This window comes from Myotis brandtii, unplaced genomic scaffold, assembly GCF_000412655.1.
Source record: "Myotis brandtii unplaced genomic scaffold, ASM41265v1 scaffold84, whole genome shotgun sequence".
NCBI lineage: Eukaryota > Metazoa > Chordata > Mammalia > Chiroptera > Vespertilionidae > Myotis > Myotis brandtii.
Window position 1 is genome coordinate 9,549,479 of NW_005371410.1, and position 15,950 is coordinate 9,565,428.

A 15,950-nucleotide genomic window follows, 5' to 3' on the forward strand; every position below is an offset into this window, starting at 1 on the left:
ACTGAGACCTATTTGACTCTAAAACCCATGATCTTACCCACTCGTCTGTCTCAGTCATACTTTATATCTTCCTGTTAGTGAGTTGCATAAAAAAATTGTATTCTGTGGTTCTCAGACTTTCTCAAAAGATCAACAAGTCCTCCCATAAATTCTAATTCCTGTTATAATAATTCTTGGCATAAGGCTAACAGAAACCTAGCATAAGCAACTAAAAAAAGATACAATCTCAAATAAAGCAATTTAGACCTTCAAAAGACTATGCAGTGAGAAAATAGAATGATTATTCTAATTCTGAATGCGATAGAAAGAGATCCACAGTTGAAGGTCACTGACAAAGGACCTCCTTACACCTATCTGGAAGCCTCACAGTTATCCCTCCACATCAACTACATATATGCCTGAAGCCAAGGTTTTCACTTTAAGGTTTCCACAAACAAATTATTGCATTTCTAAGGAAAAATAATTCTAGGCTAATTTTAAAATGAACAATGTGAATTGCTCAATTTTTCCATTTTCTTCTAAAATGAAAACTTGGAATATGATAGACTCCACGGATGTGCTTCCTACAGTAACCATTTTAAGCATATAAAACAGATCTAAGAACATAGATTTTTTTTTCTTATCTGTGTTTAGTAATGCCACGAAATTCTCTTAAAGACTGACTTAGTTTGGCATCTACCTTTAGCATGCCAGCTGCATAACTGGTGGGGGTCCATTTCCTTTTGTACTTTACAGACATTGAAACCATGTGCAGGGCATCTTTCCCCATGAGACATTTTTTTTCAGAGTTTATGCTGCCAAACAGGCATTAAGCTACTCTAAATTCCTGACAAGTATGTAACCTTACAGGTACACAGTAGTGCATTTAAACATTCAGGAGAACTTTCTGTTCATCTCACTCTGCTAACGGAGCCATTTAATCCTGTCCAGAAAAATGAGTCCATTTTAGGCCCTTTATTGAGTCTATAGATTAGAGAGACAAGTCACTGCTGAAAAATGAAAAAGAGAAGAAGATACAGAGACCTATGGTCATGGTCCCCACGAAAGCAAGAGCGTGTATTCATGTTTCTTCAGATTTAACATTTTAAGTTAGGGGAAGAGAGAAGAGCCAAAGAATGAATAGTTTCTACAACAGCAACCAGGAATTCAGCAGAGTGAGTTTTAATTTCAGATTCTTAAGCTAAGGGAAATCTTTGAGTATATATAGTTAAATTTGTTTTTGCCTCCAATGAAAATGTAAGGTAAAATGCCCACAAACTCATTTAAAAGTCCAAAGACCATTTTATATGCTAGCTTAAGAAATCTTTAGAATTGAAACCCTCATATGGGCCCATAATTTTACTAAACAGAATCTTATTTTGTCCCCTATTGCCTTTAGGTACTTAAACTAACACTTAGGTATTTTTTGAATGCTCTGGCTTTACAACACTGAAAGTGTTTTAACACAGAAAGGGGGTGGAGGGGACCTTACAGCTTATGTGTTTCAAACACAATTTATCAGCAAATTAAATTCAAGTATGCATGACAATCCATGAATAACTTAGGAAAAATGGTTACTATAGTATCAATTTGGAATAAAACCTTACTTGGTTTAATGTTATAGTAAAGATTTGGGCACAAGTTGATAGTTGCTCACATTTGATATTTTGATCATTGAATAATCTTAAGCCTTAATATGTTAAAGGCTGCAGAGTCTTTCTTCATGAAATTTTCTTAAAACAGAACAAGGAATAATAAGTCTACGATTTTTGTTTAATTTTTTAAGGTTGCTAATCAATTGACTATTTTTAATTGAATTTATGGGGTAACATTAGTTAATAAAGTTATATAGTTTTCAGGTGTGCAGCTCTATAATATATCATCTGTATGCTGTATTGTGTGTTTACCACCCCAAGTCAAATCTCCATTTATGCCCTCCTTACCCTCTTCTGCCTCCCCCACCCCCTTTCCCTCTGGTAATCACCATACTATTGTCTGTGTCTATGATGTTGGGGTTTTTTTTATTTTTTTCTTGTTGATTTTTAGAGAGGAGGGGGGGAGAGAGAGAGAAACATTGGTGTGAGAGCAAAATATTGATCGGCTGCCTCCTGCACACCCTTTACCATAAATCGAGCCCAAAACCCAGGCATGTGCCCTGACCAGGAATTGAACCAGCAACCTTTTGGTGCATGAGATGATGCCCAACCAACTGAGCCACACTGGCCAGGGCATGGGTCTATGGATTTTTGTTTTGTTTTTGCTTAATCTTTTCACCTTTTCACCCAGCCTCCCAACCCCCCTTCCCTCTGACAGCTGTCAGTCTGTTCTCTGTATCTATGAGGCTGTTTCTATTTTGTTTGCTAGTTTATTTTGCTCATGAGATTCCACATATAAGTGAAATCATATGGTATCTGTCTTCCTCTGACTAGCTTATCTCACTTAGCATAACACTAGCCAGGTCCATCCATGATGTCACAAAGGGTAAGATTTCCTTCTTTTCACATTTGAGTAGTATTCCACAGCTCTTTTATCCACTCATCTTGGTAGGGTAGCATTATGTAGTAGTTGTCCTATGGGACCCATTGGAGCAGTTTCCTTCATCACCTGAGCTGGGTTCTTTGTGGGGGTTATGTAAGCCTTCTTGTCATAATTGAGTCTTGATTGTTATTGGCCCATTCATGCATGGAGTCCACCCTCAGGCTGGCTGACTGTGAGGGTCAATGCTCACAGTCAGTCAAGTTTAGCTGGGTGCTTGCACACAGTGTACGAGCTGCTGCTGACCACACAAAGTGAAATTCAGCTCAGCAGGTTCTGGTGTTGCCAAGATCAGCCTTTGGATATGCCACTTGTGAAGCTAATTGGAACCTGCTCTCACGTTGTCTGAAGATGGCCACTGGGTGTGTTGGTACCGGGCCTCTTGGGAGGGACTTCGGTGCAGGCTACTGTTAGTTGCTGCTTGTGACTGACCCTCAGCAAACTGTTTGGAGCTACAGAGTAATCCACTGTGGCTGCCTCTGCTGGACCTGAGTGCTGGAGAATCAAGGCTGCCTTTTACCAGCATTGGGCCCAGGGGCAGGTCAGCAAAAGTCCCAAGGTACCTTGAGATCCACCTCTGCCTACTGGCTACGTAGCCTCTGGCAAGTTGCATGAGGTAGGTTTTCAGTGAGTCCCAGGTAAGGGTAAGTTGTGTTCACCAGATTTATACAGGTTCAAACTTGGTGCCAGTGCTGGGTTTGAGGCCACCCAGCAAATGTCACAGGGTATACCAAGTCTAGCTGCCACCCTCTGGGTGCTCACACACCTTTATGGTGGGGTGGGGTCTCAGGGAGTTGTTAGGGTGAGGCCAGCAGACTTTATCAAGCCCCAAAAGACCAAAATTTGGCTATGTGGAGGAAGGGCTTTGCACCAGTCAGGCATGTGAGGGGGAAAATGTCCCTCGTTCTAGAGCCACACAATTCACTCTATCCCAGATTCTGCCCAAAGCTTGATCTCAGCAAGGCAAGGTCACCATGAATCAGGAGGGTGGGGCTTGTGGATCTCTCTTGAGGGGAAGGTGCTGGTCAGGCTTGGGGGAAGATGAAGGAAGTGGCCCTCACTCCAGAGCCACACAATTCAGTCACTGACACTTCCTGATTCTGCCCAGACCTCTATACCTTGGCCCAGGCAGCTGATTCCTCAGCAGGGTGTAAGCTCCATAAGGTGGGGCAACAGGTGATCCAGAGAGTGGGGCTATTGCATTCCCCAGGTAGATGCCCAATGGAGGGGAGTGCTCCACCCAAGAAAGATGTCTGCAGCATAGGAAAATGACTATCCTGTTCACTTTCCCTTCAGATGTCTCCCCAGAGCCACAAACCCTAGTCTCTCATGCAACTCTAGTCTGCTCCACCCTCCCTCCACCAGAGCCCAGGCTGACTGGCTGCAAATGAGATTTTGTGCATTGGCCCTAACAGACCCCTGTCTCTCCCTGGCAGACAGAATCCCCATTGATTTTCACAGCCAGATATTATGTGAGTGCCTTTTCCCAACTCTGGTGCTCTGGCTGGGGAGCTCAGCTTGGGGGTGAGACCCCACGCTTCTAAGGGGGAACTTTGCAGCTGAGATATCGCTCTAGAACCTCAGCCACTGCCCATGGGAACGGGGCCAGCCCTTTTCACATCTCCACACTTCCTATCAACCTCAGTGTGGCTTCTTCTGTAAATCCTTGGTTGTAAGATTTCTCTTTCGCTAATCTTCAATTGGTTATTCAGTGATTGTTCTACATTTTAATTGTAATTCCAGTTTGGTCCTGGGAAGAGGTGAGTGTAAGTAACATCCACCAACTCCACTGCCATCTTGGATCCACCAAGTTTAGGATTTTTTTTTTTAGAAAGAGAGGGAGAGACATCAATGTGAGAAAAAAAACATTGATCTGTTGCCTCCTGTACATGCCCTGACTGAGGATCAAGCCCACAGCCTACGTATGTGCACTGACCAGGAATCGAACCCACAACATTTTGGTATACGGGACAACACTCCAACCAACTGAGCTACCCAGCCAAGGCTAGGATTTCTTAATTGCTTCCTTGTTCAAGGAAGAGGGAAAGAATTTTTAAAAAATCACTTAAGATGAGATCTTTCCTTGCTACACTTTATCATCAAGTAAGTTTTTCAGATGTTAGAGGATAAATTGTAAAAATAATCTCTACAACGGTACAAAGAAATACATGTGTGTATGTACCACATGTCTAAGAAGAAGTCTCAAATTTTCATTTTCTTTAAGCCATAAGTGGTTTTGAAGTGTATGTCTTCTTTTCCAAAATAAGGGGATTTTTCTAGTTTTGTTGTTGCTGCTGTTGTTCCTACCTTTTTTTAAACTTACCATTTACCAGTTTATGATAAAAGAATATGACAAAGGATACAAATGAACATCCAGCTGGAAGGGTTGCATAGGGCAAGGTATCCAGGCCTGGCTGAAGGACTCTCATGACCTCTCTGGGTGCACCATCTTTCCATGTTGTTGTTCCTATCTAATTCACATTGTAGTTAGAGAATAAAAACTGTATGTTGCCAATTTCTGAAATTATTTAAACTTGTCTTAAGGCCAGCATATAGCCTTTTTGTTTGTTTTCTCAATACTTGAAAAGGTTATGTATGCTGTACAGTGTTATATATGTCAATTATTTCAAAAATTTTAATCATGTTATTTATATTTTCTAGTCATTTCTGAAAATGTATGCTTATTCTTTTAGTTACTGAAAGACGTATGTTGCATCTCTTACTGCAATTGTGTGTATCCATTATTCCCTTTAGTTTCATCCACTTTTATTTTATCTATATTGGATCCAGGTGATTAAGTTTAGTTAAATTTATAATTTCCATGTTTTCCTGGTGAACTAAAACTTTTATCATTACATAGTGTTACTTTTTATTCTCTAGTAATATATCTCTTAAAGTCAACTTTGTCTCATATTAATACTGCAAAGCCAACTTTCTTTTGGTTAATGTTTGCATGGTATGTTTTTTATCTTTTTTCTTTAACCTATCTCTGTTATTATATTTAAATTTTGTCTCTTGAAACAGCTTATGTAGGCTCTGTGTTTTTAATCAACCTGAGAATTTGGTGGGGGTTAGTAAGAGCTTTTAACCCACATACTAGTACATATAATGTAACTAGTGATATAGTTAGGTTTAAACTACCATTTTAGTATTTGCCTTCTATGCATTCAGCACATTTTAGTTTCTTTTTTTTTCCTTTCTTGCCTTCTCTCTAAAATGATAGAATATTTTGCATTATTATATTTTCCTTTGTATTAGCTTTGTAGTTTCATACTTTTTATTATTATTACTTCTTTAGTGTTTTCCCTGGGAGTTACTTTCACTTGCATCCTTAACTTATCAAAGTCTAAAATAAATTAGTAGTTTTAGCTCTTTCTAGAGGTGTAAGGACCTTAAACTGCTTAAACTACATTTACCCTCCTGCCAATCTATATGCTCTTATTCTCTGTATTTTCATTCTATACATTTGATAAATTCCCAGAGACCCTACTATTATTGTTTTATGTATTCAGTATTCATTTAGATTGATCTACATATTTATGCTCTCATTGCTTTTCATTGTGCTGAAATTTTAAATCAAAAGAGAAAAGTAAAAGGCATTTAGTGGAAATTTGGTGAGTCACCCTCCTCCCCCTTCTTTCCACCTCTCTGCTCCATTTGGAATTCAGAAAAACATAAGGGCCCTGAGGCATATGGGAAAACATTGTACAGAAACATCATAGGTAAGATGTAATGAAATGGGAAGAAAAATACACACAAGAAAAGTAACATGCTCTAAGAGTAAGAGGCACAAAGATATACTTTATTTCAAAGCCTTAGGCAGTTAATGATTTAGAGAATTATTGCCAAGTTACACTCAGCAAATTTAGTAGTATGCCTCAATTTAGTGAGCACAAAAGCTGTTTATTGTTGAACGAACAACAACTGTAATGTAATTGGTCTCATACATTTAGGAGGTCACCAAGCCATGCTTGTTGTAATTGGCACTGCCATAGCCAGGGGCTTATGTGACCTCAAGTGATGATTTGCCTGAAGGAGTAAGCCAGGAATGTGTGTACTTTGGGCTAGAGAGACTGACTAATCTGGCTGTAAGGACTCAGGAAAAGGGGCCAAAAATCAAATCACAGCACTTAGGCGGGCATGGTGGACTCAGTTGAATATAGTCAGTCTTCATTCAGTTCATCACTTTTCAGGGATTTGAGATGGAGCTGAGGATGGGAAGGGGTGGGAGGGTCAATGTGAAGTGGTGGAGCACCAGGGAAAAGACAATTAAAATGTCAGTACATAGGCATCCCTTAATAAGTTGGGGTCCTAATTCCTCCAAAGGCCACATCCACAGCTTGTATGAGATGGGCTCATACTTTCACACAGAGGTTTTTAATTCCTGGTACTAAGCCACCCTGGAACAAAGACTGATGGTGCTATTTGTTACAAAATACAGTTTTACCTCCAAATACTAAGACCATCTTTTCCCAAACATTTGCTTGATGGATAATTAAGTTTAAGAATAAAAAAGGAAGGTTAGCTGGGTATGACATTTACAGAGATGCCAGAGAACATCACCGACAATTAACAATTATTTATTCATAGAAAATGTCTTTTCTTTAAGATTTTGAAAGCAATGAGCTTCATTTTGCAGTGTGCAAAAAGACCTGAAGAATAAAAATTAAGGTCTTTGTTTCCTTGCTCGTTCTCCTGTTTTGCCTGTGATTAATTGGTTCATTTGTGTGACGTAGAATATAGATAAGTCATGAGTTGAGTGTTCATATGCATCTGTTGGTTTTCTCCTCCACAATCACAAACCCTATATCTACCCTCAATCATTCTGTACATGAACACCACTAGCTATAGAGGATACTAGGTAGGAGAGGGTTGATTTGTAGTGCAAATCCATCATCATTGCTGGAAAAAGCAACTCCAAGTACATGTAGCATTTTTCCATATGAGAACAGCATATTTCAAGGTCCTGATAGAACACAGTGCAATGCCAAGGACACTTGACTCACTTTCTAAAACAAAAACATGAACTATCAGGGAGGCTGATATTTGTTGATTTTGGTGATATTTTTGTTTATCATTTAAAGCACACCAAATCATTAACAATCTTTTTTGCCAGAACAGATAAGAATCTAGAACTATAAATCTACTGCTGGCTATGGATGAAGACAGTCTTCTCTTGTTACTTAATATCAGTATTTATTTTCTCCACTAGAACTGCTTAGCTTGGGTGAATTCTGGTTGATAATTTCAGAAGGGTGAAAAGCTAACTAGAACTGGGCATTTGGCCCAGATAAATCTGATTCCAGTACTATGAAAGAAGCAGCAAGAGAAATAGAAAGTCTTTGACAGAAATTGTTGATAATTGGCTAAAGAGTGGGGAGGGAAACAGAAGACTTGGAGAGCTATGAATGTTATTCTAACATAGAAGAAAGACGCAAGGGAGGAACCAATGTGCTACAGATTAACAACCCTCTCTTTAATTCTAAGAAAAAGTAAATATGTATAACTACAATAAAACTTCTATTTAAAACTCTTAGAAATAAGTTTTTCTGGAGACCTAAAATACAGAGGCAAAATGGAAATTTTGGGTTTGAATTCCTGCTCTGTGTGACCTTGTGCAGGTTACCTCACCAATCTACATTTCAGTGACATCCTCCTGCCTCACCCATAAATTGTGGATGAGGTAACCACTTATTCCACAGGGCTCTTATTAGGATTAAGTCAGAGGTCTGTAGATCTGATTTCCTAATCAAATAATAGGTGTTTAGATATTGCTAAACACTTATCAATTTTTATACCATTTAATTTTAGAATTTTAACAAGTTTGTATAGGAAGTTATATAAAATATTAGACATCTTCTTAATCATATTTCAATCAACATAATATTCTCAGTTTTTTGTTATCAATAGCCATTAATGAATGAGGCAGCAGTAAAACAGCAATGCCCTCAGCTCTTATTGAGATAGTTCCTACCTTCAAGGACTATATTGAAAAATAGGATTAATACCCCAAATAACTATAAGATCTTCACCCAATGAGTCCCTTTTACTTAAAGGTTTCATAAAGTATGTAGAAAGAGTACTTTCCTGGGAACTAATTTATTGACCTGTCACTTGAAAGGATTAGGACCAATCACTCTGAGCAGATAGGTATCTATCTAAATCATTAAAAATGTGAAGAAAAAAGAGAAGAAAATAGAAAGAAAAGAAAGGAGCCAGAAGTAACTCCACCTTACAGCAAGCATGAATGCTTGACCTTTTCCCCCCTACTTTACTTCTATTATGAGATTAGATCAGCATGATTGTGGAAAATATAACAAAGTTTTAAATCACAGGTCAAGAATTAGCAGCAACTTGAATGTAACCATTACCTTTTCTTTAACCACAGAAGTTCAAGGGACAGCACCAACAAATAAATATTTCCAAAGCATGCACAGTGCCCACACAGAACTAGTAAAGATATGGTTATTTTACTCTCAGGTTTACAGTCTGGATAAAAAATACATATTTTTTTAATATTCTGAACATTTTTTTAAAAATCTGTGAACTATCATTAGGGATAGACAGCCTCTTTTACAGATGGAGAAGCAGAAAGAAAAAGAATTGATATTGATACCATCCATGGCCCTGGATCACATAAGCAGTGACAGAGTCAAAATAATTTCAATCCCCTTCCTCCTATTTTAGTGCATTCTCATTACTGGGTGACGGTAGCTTATTCCAAAGTAGTTCTGAATTATTCCTTAAACCTAAAGCAGCAAAAATTAGAAGTCTAATTGGTAATCTACAGCATTTAAGATACAGAAAAGTTTTGTCCATGAAACACACTAAGTGACTTCATGTCGTGGTAAGTTATCAAATTGTGGAAAGAACATTGCAGAAATTAAAATGTTACATAAGAGAAAAAAAGCAGCATGAGTCAGGGGTTTGGGAAATATGAATCAGACTAAAGGAAAAGAGCCAAAAACATAGAGAATGAGGGCCTAAGCAGGGACTTCATGGACACCACAATGACATGGACATAGTTACCTCCATTAACTTTGAGAGAAAACTAAATATGCAATTGCATAGACTGGGGGTAAAGAGGCTAGGAGTGTGAGCTGAGCAAAGATCAGACTATTATTTAAAGCAATGATGGTGCCAAAGTCAGCAAGAGAAGGACCTGCAATACTATAAATCACTAGGAGGGAGAACGTGGGCACATTTTTGAAAAATGAGGGAATCACCAAATATTGCCATTAGCTATTCTTAATGCATTAGGATGATGAAATGTGAGTTGATTTATGTGTTGTGATATTTTAGGAAGCACGCTATTATTTTGTTCTTTGGTAATGTTTACATTAGGCTATGTCTACATGAGCTGTTCCTTGTGGTGTTCAATTCAAACTCTAATCCCACCTTTAAGGTCCTGAATTTTGCTCACGACTTGAACTACCATTTTTTTTTTCTTTTTTAGATTCTTTGTTGTTTAAAGCAAGCATGTCAAACATGCGGCCCGCCAGCTGTGAGTTTGACATGCTTGGTTTAAAGTATTACATATGAATCCTTTTTCCCCCATTGATACACCTACACAATGGAATACTACACTGCTGTAAAGAAAGAAAGAGCTCTTGAACTACCATTTTATGAGCGCCTTCAACTAGGCACTTCACCAGACTCCCAACAGGCAGCCCCTCCAGCCATGCTGACTCCAGCTCTCAGCCATTCTCATGCAAACCACTTTTGTCTTGTCAGTGTTTTCTAATGTGACCTGCCTTCTGCCTAGAAATAGCCTCCTATTTCTGTCAATTCCATGTACCTCACCTTCTTCAAAATGCCGCTCAAAACTCATCTCTTCCGGCAAACCTTCTGTAACCATCCTCATCTGATGCTGCCTTATTCCTCATAGCTTCTGCACTTCTCAATCCCCTTGCACTACATCCTTTTCCATTTGCTGACATCGTGCTGGTTCTGTTGTTTTTCTCACAACTTGCCTGTTAGCCTATCTTGTAAATGTTTAGTTCCATGAGATAAAATACTGGTCCTACTTTCCTTAAACTCTAGACCTCAGTTTTCAGCAATCATGATTCAATCATCCATGTTTAAACAAATATTTATTGAAAACCCACCATGCTTCATGCATTCCACTAGGCACTAGAAATACAGAGAGACAGAAACACATAGACCCTATCCTCAAAGGGCATGGGTCCAGGGAATGTGTTAACTGATGGCCTAAGAACTTAGTGAGCTTAACTGTCAAGGATAAATTATAGTTTAAAAACAAAGCAAAAACTCCTCTCCCCAGAATACTTCTTAAGTTATCAGGAAAATCATGGCTGACCTGAGTAATCCACTTATATAAAAACCCTGGGTGTAACATCACGGCCAGAACTGCGACCAACCAGAAGGAAGTCATCCTGCCGGGGTCGTCTTGGAAATGGCTGCGCCCTCCCCCAGCTGTTTCCTGGAGGGTGAGGTTTCAGGCAGGAACCTGCCCTCGGAGCAGAGTGTGGAAGTGAAATGATTTGTAATGGATCTATTATTGAAGCATCGTAAAGCCTATGTTTTTTAAGGAATCTGTTTAGTATAGTACCTATTGAGGCAGTCATCCACACAGCCCTTCCTGGTGTCATCATCTGGCTTCTTACAGTTACAGGTGGTAGCCTCATAACCAGAAAGGGGTTTGACATCAACGTAGACATCTTGAAAGAAGAAAGTAAAGAATAGTTTGTGAACATACAGGATAATTTTTAAAGCGTCAGACCAAGAGGAACACTGATGATATGGAGACAGAAAAAATAGCTCCCAAATTACTCACTTGAACGAATTTTTTTATATAGTGGGACATCTGGCTTTTTGTATAGCTAGAAGAAAAAAGAAAAATCTTAATATAGCATTTAACTTCAAATGCCAGACAGCAGCATTAATTACTAAAAATACAGGAAGTTATCCATGTGCTCTGCCTATATGGAAATAGTTACAAGACTTTCTGGGCTGGATACATTTGAGGGAAACTCTTGATGTGATCACCTTTTACCCCAAATTAGAAGGTGACTTACTAGATCAGTGTGAGAGAACTAGGTTCAATAGAAGAAATATAAATATAAAATGGTTTAAAGAAAGTACATTTTGAACAATGTTTTTTTTTCTTTGTGAATTCTCACTCAAGGATATTTTTTCCATTGATTTTTTAGAGAGAATAGAAGGGAGGGAGGAAGGGGGGAAAGAGAGAAACATCAATGTGAGACAGACACATGGAGCCCGGCCAGTGTGGCTCAATGGTTGAGCGTCGACCTATGAGCTAGGAGGGCACATGCCCGGGTTGTGGGCATGATTCCCAGTGGGGGCGTGCAGGAGGCAGCTGATCAATGATTCTCTCTCATCATTGATGTTTCTGTCTCTCTCTCCCTATTCCTTCCTCTCTGAAGTCAATAAAAATATATATTAAAAAAAAAAAAAGACATAGCGATTGGTTGCCTCCCCCACATGCCCCAACCAGGGCTGGGGAACAAACCAGAAACCCAGGTATATGCCCTTCACTGGGAATCAAACCTGAGACCCTTTAGTGCATGGGCCAACACGCTAATCACTGAGCTACGCTGCCCAGGGCTGACTGATATATTTCTTCTTCTTTTTCTAAATATTTTTTAAAAATATTTTTTATTGATTTTTTACAGAGAGGAAGGGAGAGGGATAGAGAGTTAGAAACATCGATGAGAGAGAATCACCGATCAGCTGCCTCCTGCACACTCCCCACTGGGGATGTGCCCGCAACCAAGGTACATGCCCTTGACCAGAATCGAACCTGGGACCCTTGAGTCCGCAGGCCGATGCTCTATCCACTGAGCCAAACCAGTTAGGGCAATTAATTCCCTTTTAATGTGCACGAATTTCGTGCACTTGGCTACTAGTTTTCCTTATGAATACAATATTGCTTTTGCCACTACAGACATCCTCACCACAGAGGGCTTTCATAATCACACCTGGGGGAGGCAGATCTTCTGGTACATCTGCACAAGGATGGATATTCTGCTTTGGGTTTCTGACACCGATGTATATTTTAGTGATTTTCTTATACATTGAACTTTCTGACATCTAAGACAAATAGAAATACAGACAGGTAGAAAAGAGAAGCATAAAAGAGTTTAACAATGTATAGAAATTCTTATATGACTTTGTATTTTCTTATATAACTTTCTAATATGGCTTATATGGTTTGTGAATATCATAACAATATTTCCAAGTACAATTTTAAAAATAATAAAATTGTTTTATTTAAATAAACCAATAAATTGGCAGTACAATTGAAGATAATTCAAAGAAATCCAGTCTCTCTCTCTCTCTCTCTCTCTCTCTCTCTCTCTCTCTCAGCATTAGATAACCTGATAAGAGCAAAGGAGAGGATAAATATTCTAAACTCGAATCAGAGAAGCCATAAATGAAAATGTAGTCAGATCATGTACTAGCAGATGCAGCTCAAGGTGTATGATGAAGCATGCATTCAACTCTTTGGGAATAATGTCACAAAGGGAATTTCATACAGCTGCATTTTATCAAATTTCAGAAAGTTTCTCCTCTGAAAGAATTAAATTAAAAGTGAATCCATGTAAATATGTATTAAAAATATTAGTAGTCAATGCTAGGTGAGATGAGTCCTACTGCCGTTTTGTTTGTTTGATAGAGAAAGGAAAAAAATGGAGAGGAGGCAGTGGTATTTTACTTGTTTTTTGTTTGTTTGTTTTTATTAAATAACTAGCGGCCCAGTGCATGAAATTGCACGAGACCCAGACCTGCTGTGCCGGCGGGACCCAGACCCCCGCCACACTGCAAGACCCATCAATGCACCTCCTAGTGACCGGTTGTTTGGTCATTACGGCGTTATGGCCACTGGCCTTTTATAATATAGATCCTTCTCAGATGTAAATGGACCTGTCCTTAAGGAGAAGTAGGTCCATGGGGCACAGTTCTTATGTTTAAAATCTACTTAATGATATTTTAATTCCACTAGAAATGTTACCCTATTTATCAAAGAGACAGAACTGACAAGAAAGTAGGAAAGAAATTGTAGGACATCAGAAGTATAATGGGGTGGAGGCAGTTTGCAGAGAGAAGACTTGGTCACTGGTGAGGCCTCCTTTAGAAAATGCAGCAGCCAGCCAGTCCTTGATCTTCTGCCAGCATGTACTGAGGAAACCTGCCACAACTGAATATCACATTGCAGTATCTCTCAGGGCTGTTATCACTGTAAATGCTGTCAAATGTTCTTGACATAAAACAATAGGAATTCTGTTGTCATTACTGCATTAGCAAGTCATAAAGCTCTGAAGAAACCTCAGTAGAAATGTTTTCATCACGTGCATATGAGAAAATAATAAAATACACAAAAAAGAACAGATAATTTCAAAGCAAGATTGCTGCACTTTTGCATAGTACCCAAAAAGGATAGTGATTTGAAAATATAATAATAAATTTCAAAATAAAAATAAAAAATAACAAAAATAAATTCACCAAAACTTAAAAACCAGGTTCAAAGAACTATGTAAGTAGATGCTTTAGTAGATTATTATCCAATAACAGCCATATATCCCTCGAGTATTTTTCATCTCCCCTCCCTCATTCTTTTGGAATCTCCCATATCATCATTTCCACACCCAGCTAATTTAAGCCCATATCTGAGGACAACCCACCCTCTTATAACCAGAACTTCCTACATTATTACACTGGGTACTGTAAGTGCAGTAAATCTCCTTGGAAATATTAGAAAGATGAATTGGCAACATTCTGAGCTTCTTAAAGGGAAGGGCAGGAATTGAAGAATAAATTCTAACCAATGGCTCATTTTTTTTTATTATTGATTCTTAGCCCAAAGCACCACCCTGGGTCTACCACAGTGATGTTCTAAGACCCAAGCTTGTTGCAGTTTTTATACTAAATTTGTCATCAAGGAATTATAAGGCTATATTTTTTGGAATGATACTTAGAGTCTTAACTTGTTAAAAGAAGCCAAAATCACATTTATATTATGTACACACACAGATTCACATCACATTTTGATCCCACAGAAATTTATTGTAACATGTTTATTATATTATGACTGAGCATTTTTTACTTTTCTAAAACTTTAACCTACCTATTACTTAAGTTACCTTTACTATATTGTTCCAGAACTGAAATGTTTTGGGAAAATATGTATTTTACACTACACCAGCCAATCTCTCCTAAAGAAATATGACCAAATTAAATCCTTTCTTTCTAAAGTTTGAACACACACACACAAACAGCAACAGGGAATACATAATATTAAAGTTTGATTTATACCCTTTTATTTGGCAGATTTTTAGAGATTTGTCAATAGAAATTATTTCAAAGGCAGTATGTTGGGTGGAAAAACAGTATCATATAATTTATTTACATTTTAAAACACAAAACAATACTATATATTCTAATGGGTACATAACTGTATACTAAAAGTATAAAAACATCTTGGGGAAGGATTCACGCCTACTCCAAGACAGTGGTAGGTGGGTGGGTAAAGGTATGAGGATGGAGTAAGGCTTTAGATATATCTGATATATTTCATTTCTTTTTTTAAAAAATATAATTTTATTGATTTCAGAGAGGAAGGAAGAGGGAGAAAGAGATAGAAACATCAATGATGAGAGAGAATCATTGATCGGCTGCCTCCTGCACACCCCCCACTAGGGATCGAGCCCGCAACCCAGGCATGTGCCCTTGACCCGAATTGAACTTGGGACCCTTCAGTCCGCAGGCGACGCTCTATCCACCAAGCCAAACCAGCTAGGGCTGTTTCATTTCTTAACAAAATAAAGTGAGCTAAGGCAAGCAGAGCAAAATGTTAACATTTCTTAAATCTAAATGGTACACATTGGCATCTATTAAATTATTTTTTTATTCTATTGAGTTTAGAGAGAGGAGGGGAGAGAGAAGAACATTGATGTAAGAGAGAAATCAGTTGCCTCCCATAGACTCCCCAGGAATTGAACCTGCAACCTTGGTATGTGCCCTGACCAGGAATCAAAATCTGCCACCTTATGGTGTACCGGACAACTCTCCAAGCAAGTGAGCCACCCGGCCAGGGCCCACATTATTTTCTGAACACTAAAAATAATTTATCATTTTAAACATTTCCAATATAACAATATTGCAGAGTAATATTTTAAGAATAAAGTAAAAACTCAGTTTATTTAGGAAAAGTATTATAACAATGTGGAGGAAATATTAACATCGTCACAACCTACTCAAACCCTTTCTATGTTGCGTGTCTTTAACAGATATAGATGAGTGCACTGCAGGGACGCACAACTGTAGAGCCGACCAAGTGTGCATCAATTTACGTGGCTCTTTTGCCTGTCAGTGCCCTCCAGGCTATCAGAAGCGAGGAGAGCAGTGTGTGGGTAAGTATAACAGTGCAGTAAGAAAATCCTGTCTTGAGCATC

The 15,950-nt window shown here is 38.5% G+C and overlaps 1 protein-coding gene across 2 annotated transcripts in view; it reads left to right on the plus strand.

Moving 5' to 3' along the window:
• EFEMP1 (EGF containing fibulin-like extracellular matrix protein 1) overlaps positions 1-15,950 on the plus strand; it is a 64,303-nt gene that overhangs the window by 30,461 nt on the left and 17,892 nt on the right. For both annotated transcript variants that reach the window (XM_005884589.2, XM_005884590.2), the window contains exon 5: positions 15,786-15,908. In XM_005884589.2, coding sequence (XP_005884651.1) covers positions 15,786-15,908 — 123 coding nt within the window. The remainder of the gene's footprint in view (positions 1-15,785; positions 15,909-15,950) is intronic.